This window comes from Perca fluviatilis, chromosome 14 (assembly GCF_010015445.1).
Source record: "Perca fluviatilis chromosome 14, GENO_Pfluv_1.0, whole genome shotgun sequence".
NCBI classification, from domain to species: domain Eukaryota; kingdom Metazoa; phylum Chordata; class Actinopteri; order Perciformes; family Percidae; genus Perca; species Perca fluviatilis.
The window spans coordinates 10,673,055-10,698,148 of NC_053125.1; the positions used below are offsets into that span (position 1 = coordinate 10,673,055).

Genomic DNA, 25,094 nt, shown 5'->3' on the forward strand with positions numbered 1-25,094 from the left:
GCACATTTTGAAGTCTTTACTAGCTAAAACATCAATATGTTTTATTGGTGCAATCCAATTTAATAAATCATATTAAATTAAATCTAGGTTGAAACTAGTAGTTGAGAAGGAATTTAGCAGGAACTTTATATACAAAGTAAAGAATCTACAAATAGCTGGTGCAACCCAGTTCAGATGTAACATTTACTTTCTCTTTGAATTCCCCAGCCCTTTCTTTTAATCACTAAAAACACGAGACCGTAGCAAAATAAGAAGAGCATGATGATTTAGAGTTAGAGGATTGTTGGTGATAAGAAGCATTAATAAGAACAGAGATATCTCATTTGGTTTGGTTTATGTGCTCTCCTAGAAGATCCCTAATTAGGACAAATCTTCCTCTTCGACACAATCAGACACACACACACACACACACACACACACCCACTGCCTTCTATATTCTAGGCAGACACACACTCTCTGCTGGTGTGATTGGATTTCCGTTCCTGTCTCTGTATCAGATTGACTTGACCTCTCTGGGACAGATGTTAGGATGTGTGTGTGTGTGTGTGCGCGCGCGTGCGTGCGTGCATGTCTACATTAGATCAAGGGTCTGGTTCTGCATCAGAATGACATTCTGATGGACTAACTAATAACTGCTGTACTGGGCCAACTGACACACAAACAAACAAACACACACACACACACACACGCATGCACACACACACACGCTGACAAGGTCGTTGCCCTTTCATAGTCTGTCTGACTCTTAAATCAATGCGAAAACAAAAAGCAAAGAAAAATGACACCTTGACATTTGCTATCAAAAGAAAACCTCAAGATCTTTTAAAAGATCTCTTTGCCCCATTATTATTATTTTCATCTTTCGTTTGGGGGAGATGTTGTGTTTTTTATTGATTCAGTCTTTTTTTCTTCTTTTCATACCAACACTTCATCCTTCACTCAGCATGTTTTGTTGCCTAATTTTCTCAACATAAAAAGGGCCCACACCAATGATTATAGGCTTAGTGAATCAGAAGATGGACAAACAGAGACGGGGCATGAAAGTATAATTTTGCGTCTGTTTGGACTAATGGTTGGGAGAAATTGTTCACAAGTCAATCAATACGTCTGAATAATTTTAAAAGAAAGAGAAAAAACTGGTTTAAGTTGTAAATATGTCATTTTCTGCAGATTGCAATCACAAATTAAAGTGTCTTCACATTAGAGAATTAGGTAAAAGGCTCAATCGTTATTGGTTAGCTGGAGCAGGGGAGGAATAGGGGGATGGTAGCGATGCTGCACATTGCACGGGTCTATTTTATTGCTTCAAAGATGACAGCAGAGGTTTAAAATAGAAAGCAGTCTCAGAGAGCGACCTGACAAAGGCAACGGGACAGAACATCCCACTTCTCCAGAGGCTTCACCAGCTAACACACAATGTAACTCAGTGTAAGACTAGAGACTGGAGGAAAGAGGGGGAGCAGAGGCAGAATACAGAGAGAGGGCAGAAAGATACATTTCTTAGTTTTATTCATATTTTTAATGAAAGAAAGAAAGAAAGAAAGAAAGAGTAAGCATGCTGAGCTAGCTGTCCCCTCACCAAACCACTTAGCTGATATTAAATTCAGACATGATGACTTCATCCTGGAGCACTTAGCCACTCAGCAGTTATTGCATCATCAGATTTGGAAAGAGGCCCGATGATGTCATCCCCAGAGTGCTGGAGGTGAGGACACACAGACTACGTACTGTAGTGTTATAAAATGAAAAGAGGCTTTACCTTGGACTGAACTCTGGATTGTTTTTATGAGTGATATTCTGTGAAATGGAGCCGCTGGATGTTACGCTTAACCTTAACTTATCATTAACTCTAAAAGAGTAAATGCTTCTAGTTGTAATAATGCACTTCTGAATACACACACATAATTAACTTCACATTCTGGTGAAATAAATACTTCAAACTCATTTTCTTCTCAGAACTTGCCATATTTTATAGTAAGGTACATACATTTACATTTCAGCTGTCTTTGTGCTCACAGTAAGGGGGACAAAACACCTACAGTAAACAGTGGCTCAACATCTCTTCAGAGAGCACACACACACACACACACACACACACACACACACACACACACACACACACACACACACACACACACACACACACACACACACACACACACACACACACAAAAAAAAAAAAACACACAAACACCAAAACTGTCCCCAGTGCACTCTGTCTGTTCCAGTCTTTTCTCAAACCACCTAATTTAGGCTTTCTTGTACTTAATAAGTAATCATATATGAAATACCACTTATACTTACAAAACATGTTCAACAAATCAACCATAAGAGTACAAAACAAGAACATAAATAAAAAAAATCTACTTCTTTATGAAGAAAACACTGCGTTATAAAATAAACTTTAATAATGCACATTTTTACAGCATTGTCAGATGTGGTTCATTCAGTTTTCATACGATGGACTAGGTTACTATTTATAGAAGGAAGAGCTGAAAAAAGAGAAGAAGAAGAAGAAGAAGAAGAAGAAGAAGAAGCAGAGGAAGAAAAGAAGAAGAGTAATAGCGACATTTAAGACATTCTGCACTGCACACGGTTACAGTGACTATTGGTTGTTGCCATGGAGATGATGTTGCATGTTACCGGGTGATTTTCGGTGACAGTCTTTGGGATCATTAAAGCTATGGGGTTCCCTTTGTCATGCCCCGGCCTCCTAGCTGAACCCCAATAACTTCAAAGATAAGTGAATGAATGAATGATTGATTGAATGATGACATCACTTCAAATGACCCTCCACACAACATCAAAGTCCCCTCCCCCTTGTTTCCTACCCGCCCTCACTGAAAGTCCAATGGGTAATGGCTAGCAGGACGTTAAATCCCACCCATCCTCATTCCATCCCTCTCGTGGTTGGACCAGATCAGACATGGAAGATGGAATCCAGCAATACCCCGGCTTTCTAATCCTCTGACAAACCATGCCACTTGGCAATCTGGCGACGCGGGTGGTCGCAGATCTCCCTCCAGTGCTCGCCGGGCGTGCCCGTCACCGACGTGCCCAACACCAGGCGCCCCAGGATGGTGTTGGGGCAGCGTGAGTTGCCTATGTCTGAGTCCATCAGCAGCAGCTCCACGCTGGTGTCCCTCAGGCCCTCGTTGGAGGGCAGATCAAAGACAAAGAGCTCATTGAAGACCGGGTTGGGGGAGCACTTCTTCACGTGGGTCTTCTTCTTGCACACACGCTTCTTCCCTTGGTACATGTTCACCTTGACGTATGGATCTAGAGCAGAAGAATGACAAGAGCAGAGGAACAAAGTAAGGACAAAAGCAAAAAAAAAGGCATGGTGAATATCCCTGCAGCGGTTGCAGAGTGGCATATTATTCCCAAGCCAGATCAATACGGCAATCGATAGAGCGGAAATGATGGATATTAGTGATGGGGACAAAAGAGGCTGGCTGTGTAAACACTGCGTGTGTGTGTGTGTGTGTGTGTGTGTGTGTGTGTGTGTGTGTGTGTGTGTGTGTGTGCTTGTCACTAAAGTGCTCTCTATCACATCCTGATCAGATTACTTCAGTGCGGTGGCGGTGTCATTATGGCAACTCTCACAGCATTCAAAGTAGTCTGGGCTGCTCGGCAGGAAGAGGAAAATGATTTTGGTCTCATCAGTGTGTGGTTATGTGAAGGAAGTTATTGCACATGTGTTTGTCTGTGTAAGCAGTGATCCCATGGATTGCATACTGAAAGGTTTCGCAAAAAGTGTATGCACCTGTAGGTCCACTGTTTTCAGTCTTGGGCAGGTGGCGAGCTTTGAGGACGACCACGGTCAGAGTGTTGGTGGTGGACTGGTAACACAGGGAGAGCAGGAGCTCGCCTCGGCCTGAGGACTTCTGTGGAGAGACAGGGGAGGGATGAATGGGTGACAGGTGGTGGGAGACAGAACAAATACAACAAAAAGGATGATTCAAAAAGAGATGGCAGGTGTAAAAGAAGACAGAGAAGAAGGACTTTCAGACATGTTATCAGACATGAACTGGCACCCAAACATATTTTAGGCAGCAGACCAAACAAGTCAAAATATGTTCTTTTCTCAATTTCAAAGTAAACCTTCCACTTACCCTGCCCTGTTTATTGCCACAGAGGCTATATGCAGAGACATATTGCCATTAATACATTGGTAATATATTATTAAGTAAGGCTACAACAATTGCCTCATACTGTATTTACATCTTTCTTTCACAATTAAATGAGCTTTACAAGGTAAAAATAACAAGAGAATCCATACACATGTATTCAGTAATAATAGTAGGGTGTGACTGTTGGCACATCTATGTATTAATAAATAACTTAGCAGATAATCAGCTACCGTCAACAATGTTGTGGTAAAACCTGCAGCTGCTTGTACTGGAAATGGTGTCAGTGCTGATGATTAAATGGCTGTCAAATAAATAATCACCAGCTGCGTATGGGGTGTGTTCTCATACCTTGACTAGCACACGTGTAGTTGAGAAACTCCCTATTCTGCGCTACATTTGTGATACACATACACATCCATGTCTGTGTCCACAGCCAATCGAGTTGACGCCTCAGCTGCTGCAATCACACCTAACGTTTTGTCACGCCACGACTCATGGTTGCCATGGCAATGAGAAGTATCACGCAGAAATTGAAAATCCAGATGTGAGTGTATGTGACTACGCAACAAAGAAAATCCTACTCTATTCTATTCTACGTTTTTGCCGTCCTCCAGGGTGAAAACGATGGCTCTGCTGCTTGCTGTCTCGATTCCCTGAACTGCTGCCCACACACACACACACACACACACACACACACACACACACACACACACACACACACACACACACACACACACACACACACACACACACACACACACACACACACACACACACACACTCTCACACACACACAGCAGTGAGACACAGATATGTCATGCAGACAAAGAGAGCCACCACCCAGTTAGCAAATGGCTGCTTCTAATTAGAGTAATATAATATATATGCTCATATTAAGATAATTCAGCCCAAAATGATCACATCCACATCACATCCACATGGATATATTGAATACTGGATGTAATAAGTGAACCATTCTGTTGAATTATTTGTTCTTTTGCATTCTGTAAGCCTCATTTTTTTTAATCTGTCAAAAAAGGGTTGTTTTTTTTGCAAATAAAATGGTTTTCTTTTTAATGCAGAAGAACTAGTCATTATGTTATCTTTATATAAAGATACACAGTATATAACTATAGCTAAAGAGGCCAAGCCTTTTTCTCTTCTCACCTGCCAACTTAAAAATTGCACAAAAGAATTCAGAAGAACAATCCCACTGCAAAGCAATATTGTGAATTCTGAAACTAATTTTCAGTTGATCGCACTAAAAATCGCTCAGACGAAGCAGACTCCTCCCTACAGCAGAGGCTGATGAGATTTGTCTCTCCTGGGACCCAAATGAGAAATTGAATTGAAAAAATATGGTTAGTCTCAGTGTGGAGAGAGCTTTATAGTTTAAGAAATATTATCCTATTGATCATAAAAATACAGTGGGAGCTCTGCTGAGGGGAATAAACCTTTTATATTTCTCAGAATCTGAGTGACATTTCCCTGCACTTCTCTTGAGTACTATATCGTATCAGAAATCTTCAAAGATATCACAGATAGCTCACATTCCTCCTGGGAAGGTACAAATGTGCGTAAACATATCCTCTCCCACCTGGTAGGCACAGTGCTTCCATTAAAGCAGAGCTCTGCAGAGTACACTATTAGCCCACACAGCTATAATTACATTGATATCATCTCACATTCCACCTACAAATGGACAAATGCTCATGTACTGCCAAACCATTGAGTACAAATCTATAGAGCGCTGCTGTATACTAAACCAAAGACCTATGATAAGGATAGAGATAGCATCTTATAATCCATCGTTTAAATTCACCAGAACACTGAATGTAATGCAGCCAACCCTGCTGCCGTATTTCAGGCTAATGTAGGCTATCTACTCATGGGTATTTTCTGGCACAGTTGTCAGAGTATTACACAGTATATCAGCCTACATCTCAGCAACCACAGTACATGAAAATGTGTGACTGGAAATGAGCTAAAGTACATTTGTGGTCCTTAGAGTTGCCAGGAACAGAGCAGAAGTACTGTATATTGACCACCAGCCCATAGATCCATAATGGTGTGGTGTGATATCATCATCTTTTCAATACACTACTGGGAATGTAAAAATGTCCATGTGACTCCCGTTCAAATTGGGCATCCCTGCATTACTGTTTCAAATCTCTGATGGATAAAAAGATCTTCACTAAACACAAATTAACCACAATTCAGATTATCCGATGGTCCAAGTCTTGTTTGCAAAGTGGAAGGTATGTCATATCTATTCCAGCTGATAAATGCATTGATCACATAAATTACATATTTTAAGGATTTCAGAATAATCTGCTAAAACAGAAACACCAAAGGTTTTCATGTATCTAAACTCACAGCAGTCCATTTTTTAACCCCACCAGACCTCAGTATCAGATATCAAATCCATAATGGCAACTGATCTAGTCTCCTTCTTTCCACAGAGGGATACACTTCCTAGCTACTTTCTCCACTGGCTTTATTTTAAAGTAATGCTTTTCTAACCTTCTAGATAGAATGAAAAATGTATTGCAAAATGTATTATTGAGATCCAAATTTAAAACTTGTATTCAAGGTTCAGATTATGTGATTAGAGTTAAATAATAGATCTCACTGTGATTTCAAGAAACTAATAACATTATAATGCATTTGCATTTAGGTGAGTTAGAGAAAGCTCCATGATTCAAATATCATTATATTTTGATTAAGTAAATGGATTTCAGGATGATTACGTACTGTACTGTATTTATTTCCTGATTAATATTGTGACACTTAAGCACTTTTGTTATGATGAGAGAAATGATGAGTCATTATTGGGGCAGTTTTGCAATATGATGATTTTGTGGTTAGTTATATAAAATAAAAATGTTGCTGTAAAGTAACTTTAAGATGCTGTACGTGTCATAAATCTAATCCCAATAATTGCACTCAAAGAAAACTGATAACAAAAAAGATTAAACAAACCCCAGATATAAATCATGAATTCAAAGGGTTCAAACATCCAAATTGTTCCAGATCTTACCTTGACATTCTTCTTGATGATCTCTCGGCTCATCAGAATACGCCCGTCTGATAAGTCAATCCCAGACAAGGGTACAAGGGTCTCTCCGATGACCTCATCACGGGAGAACCTATCAAAGCTCAGCACCATGAAGTGAAGGGCCAACTCCGACACTCGGGCCAGCGGGATCCCGTAGAAGCTGAAGGTCTCGTCAAAGGCGGGGTCCAGAGTCTTCCTCAGGACTCTGGTCTTCACCCGGTGCTTTTTCTCTGGCAGCAGGGTCAGCTTGATGTAAGGGTCAGAGGTCAGCGACTGCTCATCAGTTGGGGTCAGGCCATGGGCTTCCTGGATAAAAAAAAAAAAATCAAAGACTGAATCAAGACTGCACAAAACCATTTTAATTCAAAGTTCTATCAAAAAAGTATTATAAAGACACACACACACACACACACACACACACTGTACCTTAATATGGACAATGAATGCCTTCTTCTCTGGCTGGTATTCCAGGGAGAAGTGGAGGGTCCCTAGTCCGCCCTCCCTCTCCTCCCCCTGGGGTTTGTCCACGGCCGGGGTGGGTGCCTGGCTGGAGAGGGTGCTGGATGGTGAAGGGAGGTCATTGCGGTCCATCACCCCAGGTTGGGTGAACCCTGCATGGGGAGAGGGCAGCTCCAGGTCTGGGGAGCTGCGCACCTTCTGGTGGTGGTGATGAAATGGTTTAGTGGTGAAGTTGCCATTCAGATCCCGTTTCTCCAGATCCAGATGCAGAGCCGGTCTAGAACCGTTTGGACTTGACGCCAGTTTACCGGTGCCGGTCGGACTCATTGGCGATGCAGTGTGGCAGTTTCCGTTTACATCAGTTTTACTGGTGTCGTTAGTTGTCATGGTGGCTGGTGCAGCGAACTTCTTCTTGCCGCTGAGGCTCTCTGGGTAGATGTCGACCCCTTTGAGCATGTGCACAAACTTGTAAGGAGGTGTCTTCTGGGATTTGGTGTTTTTACGCTGGCAACAGATCCACGCAAAGGCTGACACGGTGAAGACAAGGCCAAAGACGCTCACCACAGCAACACCGACTGGCACTGCCACTATGGAGTTAGAACAGAGAGAACGGAGGGAGAGAGGGAGAAAATAACCTTAATTAAAAATGTCTGACCACACACCCCAACAAACACTGCAGAACAAGCAACAGTAAAACAATCACACATAAAACAATTGTTCTCAACTGATTTTGTTGAATCAATTGAATCAATTTTGTGTGTTTGACTGACAGGCTGCAGTCTTTACTCAGATGGAGATAAAATCAACGCAATCTGTTCAACTCTGATGAACTACCATCAGAGCTGTGTTCATATTCCAAACATGGCTGCAGTAAATCAACAGGAAACAGCTGGTGTAAGTAATGAACTGCTGGGAAAATCACATAACATCATTATGTGACTGGTTGATTTGTTGATGGCAGGTTTATAAAAATGGCTGAACTCAGAAGCAAAAGACAGAAAAGTAAAAAGACCTTGGCAATGTCAGTTTTTCTGTTAGTTTTTTGTGACGGATCAATGCAATGATATGCAGACCTATAATGTAAACAGGTTAGGAAGGTTTTTTTAACCGACGACCAGCCTTTAAAAAGGAAACATCAGGATAATTCCGGTCAATACTGAGACAAAATGGCCAGCACTTTTTAATAACATTTTCTTCAACAGTAGTGATACTTCAGGGACCTAATTCCTTTCAACGGTACTTTTGTCTCCTATTGTGGGATCACTAAAACGTTATTATGGAGAAATATTACTGGGGTATTTGCCACTCAATGCTTCAGTTCTTTGTTTTGTGGTGTTGAACTGTGACTCAACAGCAATCACGCTGGTCCATCTCACTGGAGGAAACGTGCACCGTTTCCAGCAGTTAGACGGCGGCCCAGTGGAAAAGCACTCAGGTTAACACCCATACAAAGAGGGAGGGAGAGGGGTGGGGTTGGGGGGTTATCACTCATGTACTCATGTCTTGTGAATCTTTTTCATATAGTAAAATCTGTACTGTTGTTCACTTAAATTAGATCATCAGAATTTTTTTTATCATTTACACTTTTCTTATATATCAGCCTTTCTACTTGGGTGATTGATTAGGAAGCTGAAAGTGTCACGTTTACACTTAACATACATAACCAATTTGTATTTTCTTACTTCTTTTCCTATAACTTTCCTATAACACGTAGGACTTTACGGGTAAACAGTGAGGTTTCATAACAATTTTACTTATTTGCTGCCATCTCTGCTCTTAAAGGCCTGTATGTAAATTATAGTACGACTATAGTCATTTCCAGTGTAGCCTATTTACTGTAAGATAGTTTTTTTCTATTATAGCTGTAGACATAGAATCCATCTTAAGTGCATTACTAATCTTCTGCTCTAATCTCAGCACTTGTAGCCATACTGTTCTCTCCCTTTCCTTTTCATTAATATTTCAGCCTGATGTCCTGGGTGGAGTGCTTTTCAAGGCAACAACAACAGACAGATGGATGTGGCAACGGGAGGGCGGTGCTGAACCGAGAGGAGCTCTATATGAAAAATAAACAGGGGCTTACCAGGCTTTACCTGGGCTACATTCTACTCAAGTCCATCAATAATAAATACATACAAATAATAAATCAAATAAACTTAGCTAATATTGCTATCGTAAAAACGTCACCTCTGAGCTTCCCTGACAATTAACTGTCGCCCTTATAAGCTATAGCTGCAAAATGGAGGCTGGAGGTCTCCCTAAACACGTTGTTTTATAGAGTAAATGGGTTTGGCAGCACACTGGACAAAGCCATTCACTTTAGAGTGGTGTAGGCTACTCCAACATACATTTCCTGTCGCTATATATATTTTTTTAAACAAGTGGCCAGAATAGAGCATGAATTAAAATGAAACACACTAGCTAAGTTCCATCTTCTCTCAATAGTGGCGACTAATAACGCTAGCTATTACGTTTGAGTCGAGTCACGTGTAATAAATAACTTGGTACTTTAACAACCCTGAGGTTACCCCGAACAACCTCACCCATTCACACCTGGATCTCTTAAATCAGTGAAAGCGGCGAGACTCACCGAGCTGAGCTCCTTCCTCCACCATTGGAGCCATGGTCGCTGTCCAAGGTGCTGCGCTGAAACGGTCCGCCTGCTTTCACACCGAGCTCTCTTCGCTCTCCTCTCCTGATGACGACGTGCAGTACAGCTCCACAATATCTCCGCTTTGATTACGTTTAATAATGCAACGGCTTTTGTACGGCTTCAATAATTGAATAAGCAGTCTTGTTTTCCCAGAGAGAAGGATGGAGGGGATGCTCTGTCCTCACACTGCTGCCGTTACTCTGTGATGCGTGAGCGTGTCTCAGAGGCGGCAACACCCCGTTTCTTCTCTCTCTCTCTCTCTCTCTCTCTCTCTCTCCCCCTTTTGTTTTCGCTGTCTCTCTCTCTCACCCTCTGTTGCCACCTCTCCCTCACCCCTCCCTACCGGGAACGCTGAGCTCATCGGTGCTGACGCAGTAGTGACGGAGGCTGGCTGTGAAAGCAGGACCCCCGGAGTAGCAGTTTAACAGGGCTGCCAATTTCCCTGATTGATTGTTCTGGAATGAACGGTCTTAACCTGTATCTCTCTCTTACTGTGTGTGTGTGTGTGTGTGTGTGTGTGTGTGTGTGTGTGTGTGTGTGTGTGTGTGTGTTCCCTTTCCGATAGGACTGGTGAATGGATGTGTTTTACTGTGGTCCTATCATTCGTTAAAGTAAGTGCTAATTTGGCTGATAGGTCTGTGTGCAGTGATGCTTTCCTTTGATATGGATTCATAGTGATTATAGATTTACTACCAATTACTTTAATAGTCTACAGTTTATATTATATACTATACGCTGTTTATAGTGCACTTTATTATAAAGCTTCCAAAAAACAGTCATTAGAATCACTGGTCAATGGAGTACAACATGTGTGCACATACACCAAGGATGTAAAGGGAGGCCTACTGTTTAATTTTAGGTTACAGAAAATTCAGTTTTCACAGTTTGTCATACACATTATTACAGTATAATGTATAATAGTGTGTGTGTGCAAAGTGTGTGTAATTCACTGCACAGTCCAACTAAAAGACAAGGAGTTGAAAAGAATAGAAAAAAAAGAAAGGAAAAGAAAGAGTCAGACAGTTTGGTGGAACTAATTGTGGTTCATAGCTGTTTTCCTTTATATCTTGCCCAATGAAGCTAGACTGAGTGGTCGGGCTGATTACTATGCCACTTATGTGTAACATAAATTCAAATGTGTCTAACTGTAATCAATGAGTACAACTTTGTTACTGTGCAGGTAACATTCTGGCCATACTCACTTGCACGGTCTCTGGCAATAAAAAACACATTAATGAATAGTTGGATTAACACAACATGCACAATAGGCCAAAAGGTGAACCAAGAAAAAGTGTCTAGAAAGTAATTTTCATAACCTGGGCCCTACTTTTTAAATGCGTTTTTGCACCCTTGTGGACTTTGTGTTGAAAGCTCCTCACAAAGATCCGCGCAGTTTTTGTCACAATCCATAAATGTACTTGATTGCATTGTCACAGTTACAAGTGAGTTGTAAGGACCTCAGGAAGAATAGCACCTGCAATGCAGGAGCTAATGAGGATCCTAAATAAACAAACAAATACTGTATATAAATGTGAAAAAAAAAAAAAAGTCTTATGCTGCAGGCTTCATTTATATTCATTTTAGCAACACAAAATATCTCTTCAACTGACATTTGTACATGTACCTGAACATCTAAGACAAGTATTGGTGCATTAGAATGTATGAATTGTGTGAATTTAGACATGACATATGGCACATTTATATAAAATACAAGTCAATGTGTTCTGCATTGCCAACATCTGATATAATCCAATACTGACACCTGGTGTTCATAGTAAAAAATGCATTTCCATGAAAATGACAGACAATTTATTTTAGTAATCATGATTTAAGCCACTGGAAAAAGCATGCATCCTTAGAAAGCATACATCCTGAAAACTACACACTCTGGACATTAGGAGTTGCAACAAATCAAGATTTGGAGTTCTGGGAAAAAGAACTTAAGTACGTTTTTAAGGTGAATGTAGGATAGGTGTGTTTTCTTAGAAATAAATTTCTTAGTGTTACCAAACATGGAGGAGAGAGAGAGAAAGTTGACTGAAACCTCATCAGAGGCCAGAGGCCTGTACTACGAAGCAGGATTTGGCATTAGCGAGCTAACTTCAGGTTCAACCCAGGGTTATCTGTACCACGATGGTGGATCACTTGTTACCGGGTTCAATCGCTTACTTATCCTGAATACCTAACCTGGTTGGGAGCAGGTTATGTTGGAGATTAGAGATCAGCAGGTGTTAAGCACCGCCTACTGACCAATCAATACTCAATTGATAACGGCGTCCGTTCATATAGAAGACCAGGCGGAGCTCGGTGCGCGGGAGAGGGGTGCGCTTCATAAAAGTGTAAAACATTTAAAGACTGACAACCCCGTTAACATTCACTGATGGGTATCTTTATGAAAGATATAGATTTTAAGCGGAGGGAATTACATATAGGCTATTTGTCGGCTTCTTCAGCCGTGTGTTGCCAATACACACATCTGTTAGAATTATGTTTTGATATTTTTTTATTTTCTCTCACAGCTTACCACGGCTGGGGTTGCAACTGAAATAAAAGGCTAAAGCAACGACATGGAAAGCAAAAGTGTAATTATGGTCAGATCTTGTGCCTGACTGATGGGGAAGTGACCAGTGTAGTCTAATGTAGGCCATTATAGTGGGTGTACTGTATATTGGCCAGAATCTGCCTTTGGGGAGGAGGTGGGCATATCATAGTGGAGGGGCTTTGGTGTCCTCCCCCAGGGAAGTTTTAAGCATCAACGACTTATTTACTGCATTCCGATACACTTTTGTGCACCAATTTACGGTAAAAAACACCAACCTTTATTCAGTCTATAGATGTTAAGAAAAAAGCACGGATGACAATTCAAAATGTTCAAAATGTTTCATTTTTAAATCCTGGAGCTTACTATCACGTAGACTACACCACTGGAAGTGATGTTGATAGGCGTTGTGATTTATGCAAAACAGCGTTTTGCCAGCTTTCCTTCCTGCATTTTGCCTGTAAAACCGTGTCTGTGTTCATAATATCTATGTAGAATTATAGTTTGCTCTTCTTATATAAAATATGCGGCTCTGGTAGATGTTTGCAATTGATCACGCTGTGCAAACACCGCCTCTTTTAATGTGAACGCGCGCGACCGCTGTATTGGGAAACCCTGGGTTGATTGAACTAGTTGTTAACCACTGTCGTAGCACAGCTTATGCTGGACGCGGTTGTTAGGTTAGGTGAAGCCGGGTAACTGAAAGAAATCCAGGGCATGTTGATCTTGATTCGTAGTACAGGCCTCTGTACTACGAATCCAGGCTCTCTACTATGAACCCAGATTAAGCTGGGATTCTTTCCAGTTACCGGCTTCACTAATCCTAACTACCGTGGTCCAGCATAACCTGTGTCACAACAGTGGTTAAAGACAGTTACACACCGTTACCGTTACCGTTACAGACCGTTGGCAGAAAAGGCAGCTGGACTGATCAGTGTCCCTGAGTTGGTCAAGAAAGTGCCCGGAACACACCAAAGCGGCGAGACGTAATACGTCTCCATAACAGCAGGTGGTGCTAATCTTTATTTTCGCCCAAAACCGGCAGCTGATTGAATGAGCGCGTCACACGGATCTGGCTGCTTCTTCCGGATTTTGGATTTTTCGGACGGCTATTACTGGCGACTCATTCAGATTACAATCTCATTGTACTAAAATAGTTCACCGAAACGTGTTTCGAAAACATTTTAACAGAAATAGGCCGTGCAGTTGCTGACAAAGGTCAGTTTAAAAGATTTTCGTCAGATTTTGAGAGACTGTAGTCACGCTCATGCCGCTTGCCATTTCCGTGTAAGTCCCGACTGCCCTGTCTCTGACTGAGCATGTGAGGCGAAGAAATGAAGGCCGACAGCTCCTCCGACGGACGACAGCACGGAACACATTGAACAGACTCGAGTCACCGACCTCGCCATACTGTCCGATGGCCGATTATCGGCCCGGTGTGTAACTGCTTTAACAACTAGTTCAATCAACCCAGGGTTTCCCAATCCAGTGACGCGCGTGTTCACATAAAAGAGGCAGTGTTTGCAAAGCATGATCAATCGCAAACATCTACCAGAGTTGCATATTTTACATAGGCCTATACTATAATTCTACATAAATATGAAAAACACACGGTTTTACAGGCAAAACACAATGCAGACGCTGCTTCCTAAAACAGGAAGAAAAGCTGGCAAAAAAAAATAGCTGTGTAAATCCACAAGACTTATTTCACTTCTCCATCAGTCAGGCACAAGATCTGACCACGATTACACTTGTGTTTTCCATAAAATGTTGTTGCTTAAGCTTATATTATCAGTTGCAACCCGGCGGTGGTAAGCAATCGTTGGAGCAAATACAATATATAAAACATAATTCAAAACCAATGCGGCGCATGTGAGGCCACACACCGGCTGGAAGCCAACAAATAGCAAATGTGCATTGTCCCTTTTTTAAATAAAATGAATCTGAATCTGAGTAGCCTATTGATTGGTCAGTAGGCGGTGCTTTTACACCGGTTGATCTCTAATCTCCAATGTAACCTGCTCCCGACCAGGTTAGGTGTTCAGGATAAGTTACCATGGCGATTTAACCCAGTAACAAGTGATCCACCGTCGTGGTACAGAAAACCCTGGGTTGAACCTGAAGTTACCTCATTAACGCAAAATCCTGCTTCGTAGTACAGGCCTCTGCTCTGTTGGTGTGCAAACTGTTTTTTTTCCAGAGAGTTGGGCTGGATTTTAGGTATTACAGGGTGATTCTTACTGTAAATGATGAGACAGACACACACACACACACACACACACACACACACACACACACACACACACACACACACACACACACACACACACACACACACACACACACACACACACACACCCACCCACACCCCTATATGTATTTTTTTATGTGAATCCGTGTTAACTCGCTTCTCACAGAGCAGCTATGCAGGAGGACTATCCTGTCCTACATTCTATCTTCATACTGGCCTGCCTTTAATGAAGATGCTTTAAATCAACATAACTTAATTGCCAGTCTTTCTCAGTTGTTAATCTGAAATGAAATATCAAGATGGCGGCACGTGCCAAGGCAGCAGCTCAGCTCTCTCACTTTGGTTCTCTTAGGTTGTTGGGCCTTGGTCCTGAGCTCATGGGTCATGGACTTACTCACAAACCTTCCACATCAAGTAAGAGGTAGTAATCACAGCTCCTCCACCCTCACCCTAAACACAGGAACCCCACAGGAACCCCACAGGGCTGTGTGCTGAGCCCTTTGCTCTTCACACTCTTCAACCACAACTGGAACTTCATAATTCAATTTGTGGATGACACCAGTTGGGCTGATTTCATACAATGAGCAGCCGGCCTACAGGCTTGAGGTGGAACACCTGGCTGAGTGGTGTAAGGAAAACAACCTGATTCTTCTCTAAGGCAAAGGAAATGGTCATTGACTACAGGAGAACAAAGGAAAAAGCCCATCTCCGCCTTAACATACATGGAGAAGCAGTGGAAAGGGTGGAAAAACTGAAGTTGCTTGGAGTCAATATGTCAAAACAGCTGACATGGACCTCCAACACCTAAAATGTGGTTAAAAGGCCCAACAAAGACTCTTCTTCCTCAGGGAGCTGTCCAACAAACGGTTCAGGACAATAAGACCCCACACCAATACACGGAGGAACAGCTTCTTTCCCAGATCACACCCCTCCCTGTCTAACCACAGAACAGATTACAAGAACTGTAAGCAGACACACAGGCCACAACTTGCAGAGACTGCTGCTTGTTTAAATGAAAAAGGAACTGTCGCGTGACAGTTTCTTATGAAGTGAAAGGGATACTTAACCACAGGTCAAGTGACTGATATTGCCGAACATTTGACGATTTCTCATGAAGTGAAAGCTAGCCCGTTTTCTGAGAAAGATCAACAGCGTTGGGGCTTTCAATGACTCCTCTATACATGTGGTGTAATATCTTTTACTTCCACCTGTATTTTCAGTTGGTTGCAAAGCTTTTGCAAACATAAAATGTTACTAATTAATTTAATTAAAACTTCTACATAATTGTCAGTTTCACAGATTTCTTTAAATATATCAGAATAACAAATCATTTCTTTTATAAGCACTCCATTAATTTCAGTTTCACATACAGTTTCTATTACAGCTTTGTTGTGGTTTGCCATCTAGGAGTTGTGTTTCACATTGCAGTATGCAGTATTGCACTAACAGAGGTTGGTACATTCCTTTGAAGTAAAACTGCCAAATACCATTTCCGTGAAAGTGAAACTACAATGACAGTAGGGGGGCAGGTAAGCTATGTGGGCGAGGTGACACCAGGAGTATATAAAGCATTTTGTGGGATGTCATCTCATAATTTCTTTTCATTCATCCCCTGTGCAGCTCTTCTTTCATTTACATCACAGGTAAGATTACAAACTTAAACTCACTATACTGTAAGATGGTTTGTACTGTAGACTTTTAAATGTTACAATATAAAAGTGTTTTTCTATTATCCATTTGACCATATGCTCTATAAATGTTATTTAGAACAACAATGGCAGCAGCAGCTTTGTCCAGAAGCAGAGCAGCGGCTGGAGGCCTGTACTTCCTCCTCACTCTGCTGGGTCTGGTTTGCATCACAAGTTCACTGATAGACAACAAAAAAATGGTAAGTTAAGTGTAGCTTAACCTCCTTTTGCTTCAGAAAAAACAGTTCCACTTTTATTTGCAAGTCCAAAGTGAGTCATCACAAGCAAATATCTTATCTATAGTCGTTTGAGCCAATATGCACTTTATTAGAGCTGCTTATTTGTCCACAAATGTTACTGCATGTTGATTCTCATTATCATGTTGGATTTGCAGGAAAATATGATGGAAAGCCTTAAGAAAGCACAACAAAACCTGGAAAAACTGAAGGTGAGTGACGCATGTTCCTGTAATGTTAATGTTAACGTTCAACTTACATTCAAGTGTTTCTTCAGATTTGAAGTAGATGTTAGCCCCGTTGACAATACTTGCACTTTTGTTTTCACAATTTGCACTCAACATACACATTAATATTTTCCACTGTCTTTAAACATACCTGCAAAACTCAGAAGGGCTGAAAAAGGTGACACCTTGTCCGTGCAACGCTTCTGTCGCGTCGCGCCCCGCTCTATTCCTATCGGTATGGAAAGCCAAAAAGGGTCACAATTCGTCACAATACATTCGCACGGCGTTTTGAACGGCGTTTGTGGGCACGCCACCTGGCGTTTATTAAACGCCACTACACGTCTAATAAACGCCACCTGGCGGTTAATAACCGCCACCACGCGTGTGACGTCACCAGGCGTTTAATAAACGCCACCAGATGCTTATTAGACACCTGGTGGCGTTTTGATAATCAACTCCGCCCTGTGGCTTTCACAGCCAATAGATTTAAACTCTAATCACCCAATCAGGAAAGAAGGAGGTCAGGCAAAACTAATCAAGCCACGGATCTCCTTTGCAGCTTGTTTGAGTAGCCCAAAGAAAATGCCACAACTTTGAAGTATGTTCGTTTTGTATTGCCAGACATCAGTAGGCACTGGGTGCTCATACTCCCAAAAATGTAATAACAAGTGGTGAAGAGCTATTACCTGCTTAAATTTAAGAAGCACTAAAACCTGATAAACCCTACTGCTGCTGAATTTTTGATGTTATTTAATAAATGTCATGTTTTATATCTGTCATGCTTTTGTGTTTGTCAGTAAATTTTTCAGCTTTACATTTTTAGTAATGCATGGAATAAAAATAAATTAAAATGCTTATAATGATTTATTATTACAACTTAATGTCCAATTGAGTCAAGATCATAAACCATAGTATTTGAATGTGTTAAGGGATCTAATACCTGCTGTTCCTGTGTCAAGGTAAGTCTCCTGAAAGGTCAAATGAAGTATGACACGCATATGTTTAATTTAGTTGCTTTATATAAAAGCTAGTGGGTGTTTTTTGCATAAAGATATGAAAGTAGAGGAAAGAATTAATATATCTAGCCATCTTCGGGTCAACTGCTCTCTTACTGGAATTAAAATAAATGATAGTGCCCTATGCTGCCATTATAATTTTAATTTAGTTTTTATTGAGATATAACTAATTATTATTTAACTGACTATGTGAAACAGCTGTGACTGTCTGAAATTGTACCAAAATATCATTTTTTGCAGTAATTAAATAAGACAAACTTATTTAGGTTTGATTGTTGCATGCACTTTACAGAAACTATTAATCCTTTTTGTCAAGAAGATTTTCAAAGTTGTCCAATTTTCTGGTAAGCTACTCTCTGGTTCCTAGTAGTTGAATTAAGAGTACAGTATTTTTTAAAATCTGCTTACTCTTCGTTTAACCCCTCTCTTGGTCTTGTAGTAATAGACAGGTATTTGCAGCAATTAAATATCACCATATCTGAAACCCTTTTAACAATAGACCCAGATAAAATGTAATGCCATTGGGTTCTTAGTGTGACAGCGTTTAGTCAGGTTTTGGTGCTTCTTAAATTTAAGCAGGTAATAGCTCTTCACCACTTGTTATTACATTTTTGGGAGGATGATTTGGATTGATTAATTAAATAAAGTATGGGCACCCGGTGCCTACTGATGTCTGGCAATACAAAACGAACATACTTCAAAGTTGTGGCATTTTCTTTGGGCTACTCAAACAAGCTGCAAAGGAGATCCGTGCTTGATTAGTTTTGCCTGACCTCCTTCTTTACTGATTGGGTGATTAGAGTTCAAATCTATTGGCTGTAGCAAGCCACAGAGTTGATTATCAAAACGCGATCAGTGTGTCTAATAAGCATCTGGTGGCGTTTATTAAACGCTCGTGGCGTCACCGCGCGTGGTGGCGTTTATTAACCGCCAGGTGGCGTTTATTAGGCGTGTAGTGGCGTTTAAATAAACGCCAGGTGAGCGCTCCCAAACGCCGTTCAAAACGCCGTCGCTGTGACGAATTTGACCCTTTTGGCTTTCCATTTCCATAAGAAGCGTGTCTGACGGCTGCTCCTGCTGCTAGGTACAGGGAGGGCTGATCTTGGGACATAGTGCCGACAGATTCAAACTGATAAATGGGTAGGTGGGCTGTCTGAACAACTTAGTGTAGCTGTAAAGAGCCTATATAGCCTATCTGATGTTGGACCGTCACTCAGAACACACACTACGTTGTTATCGTAGCCTATCCTACCCTTTATATATAGCCTACTGATTTGATTAAAGCAAGACAACGTCGGCGAGTATTGACTGCAAAATACGTTAGCAAAATATTTATTTCTAATAGCGCAGTTCATTGTAAAATCTTTTTTCTCTGAAATTTTTGTATTATATTTATATCTACATTGATGTCAAAACCTAGACTTTCAAACATCAAGATGTCATTTATTAATATGCATAAACATATTTTCCTATTCTATTTGCCTGGAAACGCTCCCAACACGGCGTCTCGGCGTGAAAAATAGGCGTCGGTTCTATTTCTAGCAGGCACGCGTCTCCACGCCGGCAGTGTGTAAGGGCGTTACAGAGTCAACGCATCGGTACGCATCGGCGGCGCATACGGCTCAGTGCCTCACGCTTGCCGCCATTTTGCGTCGATGCGTAGCCAAATGTATGTCGTCCCAGTTTTTGATAACGCGGACGGCGGTGCGCCAATACTCTCGTTGTACATTAAAAATATTGAATCAACATATCTGTGCAATTTCGTCAAACATAGGACTACTGGAGTCACATTTTCGGTATGTATTAACGTTGTGTGTAGTCTATGCTGTGTGCCCTCCTCAAGAGGCGAGAGAGAGACCCAAATGTATCTATATATTTTTAAACCTGCTAAACCATTTATAAGCGACCTTTTATCAATGTATTGGTCAGTGCTACCCAATCGTAGCGCACTGTACTGGTGGGGAAACAAGCATCTGATAAAAAGAAATCGCCAGCCAGCTGCTCCCTGACCATAGGTATATATCTATGCTCCCTGACAAGAGCCACTCTCCGGGAGGTCTGGCTCTGCCGACCGAACACCGTGGAGCACTCTGCTACCCCCTGTTGCGTGGCGGTGTATTGCATTTCACGCGCTCGCCGTTGACGCTTGCGTCTACTTGCGTCCGCTGTTTAGACTATGAAAGGGGCGTCGCTTCGCGTTGCTGTTCGTTGCTTGTTCGCGTTGATTGACTCTGTAACCGGCCAGATCCACTTTGCGACCGCGACTGACGTGTGGTGTCGCGACGTCATACAGCCATGGTTGATGCTTCAGCGCCTGACCAGCAGCTGATTGTACGAATGTGTAGGTGGGTGTGGATACTCGAGTGTCATGGCGACTCGTTGAGAATACGATCTCGTAATTTACAAAAATAGTTCACCGAAATGTGTTTCTGAAAACATTTTAGGTGAGAAATAGGCCATGCAGTTGCTGAATCTGTCTTAGTTTCAGATCAACAAAGGTTAGTTTGAAAGATTTTCGTCTACTTCTACTGGATAGTCGTCGCGTTCAACGGATTAATTTGCATAAAGCTGGGCATCGTCCAGCTTTTGACAGCGCAGCATTTTTTCCAATGTAGCGCCGCCTTCCTGGAATGCTTTGCAGGAGCGTTGAAGTACGACGTCACCCATAGGAATAGAGTGGAGCGGCGACGAAGCGGACCGTAACCTGTTAACATGGGGCGAAAAATATAACGGACCATGCTTCGCGGCGCACGCTTGCTTGGCCGGCGTGTTGCGTAACCGGCCTAAGTGGCATCTACATAAGGCACCGATATCGGAAGTTGCTGTTTGCGTGCGGCGCACCGTGATCTCGGATCCGGACCCAAATAAAAACTCTTTGGATCTACACGATTCACGTGGATGACATTTTTCCCATTCAAAACAACGATTTCCCAAGCGACAAGTTTGCAGGTATGTTTAAATCGAAGTTGTGGCGATATTACCAACTAGTAAACACATTTTTCCCAAATGAAATGGGTCTGTCTTTCGACGTCGACGGCTCCTCCATCTTGAGTTTTGATGTGAACCCTTTTCTTCAACTACACGAACAACTTGATGATAGAGACATCTAGTGGACAAACGAATGAACTGATTGTCAAATTAAAACAGATTATCAAATTGCATTGTTTGCATAATAAAATGTAATCAGGTAATCCTCAACAATGTAACTGTAATCTGATTACACTTTTTTTTTTATTGTAATCTGGGCTGGTTATAGTTACTTGATTTTTGTAATCTGATTACATAATCCAGATTACATGTAATCTGTTACTACCCAACCCTGGCAGACTACAGTGTACACAACAGAATGTAACAACATAGCAAACTGAGTTGGTGCCATATCATGAAGTAGTTTTTGTTCCCCCCCATTAGGCAGAAAAGGACACCCCGTCAGAGCTGATGAGTGAATATATGAACTTCATGGAGCCAATGACGGCATTATTCAAGAGATTCTCCAAAGATTTACCTGATGACTTTCCACCAGTGGATGGTTTCATGGAGAACATCAAGGGCTTCATGGAGAACATCAAGACCTATGTAGATAGGGAGAATGTGGAGATGGATGAAAAAATAGCAAAACTTGAAAAGGACCTGGGAAATGCAGAGAAAATCATTAAAGCCCTTAAGGGGTATCAAGCTGAATTGTAACTTCCACGTCAATCAGTGTCTCTGTCTCTGATACCGCATCTGTTGTATCTGTTAAGCTTCTCTTTCTTATTGTGGAGATCATTTTTTTGTTTCTATGCACTGGCCTTGAAATCATGAATTCCTTTGACATAGGATGTTGGAGAAGTACAGGCATGTGAAATGTGTTGATATACCAGCAATGTTTAATGATATACATACATTTGGATGTTCATCATCATCATCTATCAATATTAGCGTTGTATCCTGATGATGTATCCAGGTGCATCGCAAGATTGGATAAAGTGATGGGTACAACCATTACAATGTGTGTAAGAAGTGTCAAAGTGGAAACAATGTTACAAAATTACATCTGACAAAAAAAATAATTTCAATACTGTTACTTCTACTTAGCATTAATATTAAGGTGGATAACTCAATTAAAAATATATTTTTCTTTTCTTTTTCTGGTTTTCTGGTTTCTTTGCAGGTAATAATCCAATATCCTTGTGGGTAACAAAAATAAATTCAATACATGGGAACTATAATTGTTGTCTGATGACTTATTTCTTTGCAATCCTGAAATATGAAGTCCGGAGTTCTAGTACAAATATTTCCTCTGTAGCGACAATACTTGGCTCCTCTGTTGCTTCTAACAAAGAACATATTTACCTGTAGTGCTAGTTTAATCAGATAAGGATATTTAAAAACAGTATTATAGTATATAGTATAATATTAGGATCAATGTGTTTGTGGGAATCGTACATATCCTGATGATCGTGTGTGGGATTAAAAATTAACTACAACATAAGGCTAGAAGTCTTTCAGTCCTGGGTGTTTGGTTCACTGAGACCATTACAAAGGTTTTGCATTGCTAAGTAGTTTTTCTAGATGGTTAATCATTTCATGCTTTCTGCTAAATTTTAATTCACCAATTTGAGACTTTTCTGTATGGATTTATGGTGGAAAGGTCTTTATTTAAATGAAAATTCTAAATGTAGGTGACAATTCAAGGTATACAAACATGAATTTAATTGAACTAATTAATAATTAATAAACACTTGGAGTGTAAGGGTGGATAACTGACAATATTACACAAAATGTTAACTTAACAGAAGGCAAAGCACCTGCAACACAACAGCCTGGATTTGGCTCTAGGCTCGAGCTCTCTCCTCTGATTAACAGTTCAGTAGCTGCTGAATATTGGTAGAGGCATGTCCTTACCGAGCCTACCAAATTACCTAATTGAATGATCCAAAATCAGCTTCACAGCTGCTTCTGTGGCTGATATGCCTACTGCTTGTGAGGCACACGTTTACTGTTTTTAAATAATGCATTTGTTCATGCAAGAAATGGTTTGTGACACTGTAAACATATGTGTTGGGACTGTGTGGGACGCTCCAGAAACAAACGATTTCTTTAGAGACATCACAGGTATACAGGTGAGGTCAGAAACAATGTGATGTAAGACTATGTGCAGCCTTCTGTAGGTATCACCCCTACTACAGGAGGAGCAGCTGCATTTGTTTTGACAGCTATGGTTAATTTACAGAGCAAGTCAAGTCACTTTTATTTATATAGCCTAATACCACAAATTTGTTAATCTCATGGTGGCGCTTGTTATGGAAAAACTCAGGAGCAGCAAACTCATATTCAAGTCACTTTTATTTATATAGCCTAATACCACAAATTTGTTAATCTCATGGTGGCGCTTGTTATGGAAAAACTCAGGAGCAGCAAACTCATATTCAAGTCAATTTTATTTATATAGCCTAATACCACAAATTTGTTAATCTCATGGTGGCGCTTGTTATGGAAAAACTCAGGAGCATGTGAAAAAGGTTCAGGAGACTTTGATGAGCTACACAGAAGCAGGTAATGCCATCTCAATCGAGTAGAATTTAGGATTAAAATAGTAGTGTAGTGTCTGTAGTTCATCTCTTCCTGTAGGTGTATTTAAACTCAGTCTCAGTTTAGTTTAGCCGAACCTTCAACGTAAGCAAAGATATTGCGGGCGCCGTAAACGCATGTGCTCATCTAAATCATGAACCCAAACACCTCAGCACAGAGTAAAAACAATGTTAGCCTGATCACACTGCAGTAGAGCCTATGCTTAGGTGTGTGTGTGTATAATTGTGTGTATGTGTTGTGTGTTAACTTCCTGAGGAAGCACGGTCTTATAATACTGCTGTTACGTCTCCCCTGTCTTCTACGGAGACAGAGAGTTGAACTACTGCTCTGCCCGAGACAGGTTGTGACCTACTGCTGTCATGTTGGACACTGACCTGGACGAGACCTGGGGTACCACTGTCTCAACTTAGAATGAGTTTGTCAGCTGGAAATCCCCCCCACAGCGCTAGAGGAAAAGTCTGGGGATCACCAAAGTCGGTACGATTCATCCTCTGGGGACCATGAATCCGTATCTGAAAAGAGAATCACAAAATAGCCTTCATTTGACCGTGCGTTTTCATGTAATGGACAGACCCCTGGCATGCTCTTTTAAAAAAAAAAAAGAGATGAGAATTTGTTGTTTTTTAAAGTTGCTCAGCCACCTCCATGTTTGTTTGTCACATCAGAGGCAAAAGTCACGTGTAGACATTCCTGGCCAAGACTCTGAATGTCAATCACACTCTGGTAAAATCTGTGTGGGGGCGTTCCCACCCAAAACTGTATTTTGTTCAGTATTTCAAATACAGCACCTTTAAATAAGCAAGGAGGCGTGGTGGAATTGTACACCCAGGATAAGGATGTTGCAAAGTCACTATTGGCTTTTGCATCTCCATTGTCAAATTTGTTTTATCATCTACTTGACACAGTTCGCTCTGCTCACCTCAAAGTCATCACAGTGCACTTGTAAAGTTTCTGTAGGCAGAGGTTGTGATCAGTGATTTTCTCTCAGACCATCAGAGCACTTTGCAGCACGGTAAATCAAGGTGAGTGATGTAAAGATTGATTACGTGTCATATTTAGGTTGCTACAGTACAGCCGCATCAAATAAAGCTTTTTGTCTGTTTTTCTACTAATAGATTTTAGATTAGATGATTTATTTATTTAGTTACTTAATTTGAAAAACCAATGTATGTGACTTCAGCTTCCATAACTCTGTGTTGTTAAAAACTAGTGCAATATAGTTTTACACCCTGTCTGTTTCTTTTGTGGCCAGTATTTACA

General features: G+C 41.1%; 1 protein-coding gene and 1 long non-coding RNA gene across 3 annotated transcripts; one reads left to right on the top strand and one right to left on the bottom strand.

The window, feature by feature from the left end:
* Positions 1–2,385: 2,385 nt before the first annotated feature.
* On the bottom strand, positions 2,386–24,338 carry syt4 (synaptotagmin IV). 2 transcript variants are annotated; one of them, XM_039823577.1, is made up of 6 exons: positions 24,209–24,338; positions 21,766–21,832; positions 7,618–8,237; positions 7,174–7,497; positions 3,767–3,887; positions 2,386–3,279 (listed from the first exon to the last, which is right to left on the bottom strand). In XM_039823577.1, the coding sequence occupies exons 2-6, from the start codon at positions 21,824–21,826 to the stop codon at positions 2,960–2,962; spliced, it is 1,446 nt and encodes a 481-aa protein (XP_039679511.1). In that variant the 5' UTR covers positions 21,827–21,832; positions 24,209–24,338; the 3' UTR covers positions 2,386–2,959. The 2 variants fall into 2 exon arrangements, with proteins under 2 accessions (XP_039679511.1, XP_039679512.1); XM_039823578.1 differs by lacking the exons at positions 21,766–21,832; positions 24,209–24,338 and adding an exon at positions 10,241–10,548.
* On the top strand, positions 16,657–16,982 carry LOC120573686. Its single transcript, XR_005641748.1, has 2 exons — positions 16,657–16,736; positions 16,861–16,982. It is a non-coding gene; the product is annotated as an uncharacterized LOC120573686 (long non-coding RNA).
* Positions 24,339–25,094: the final 756 nt, after the last annotated feature.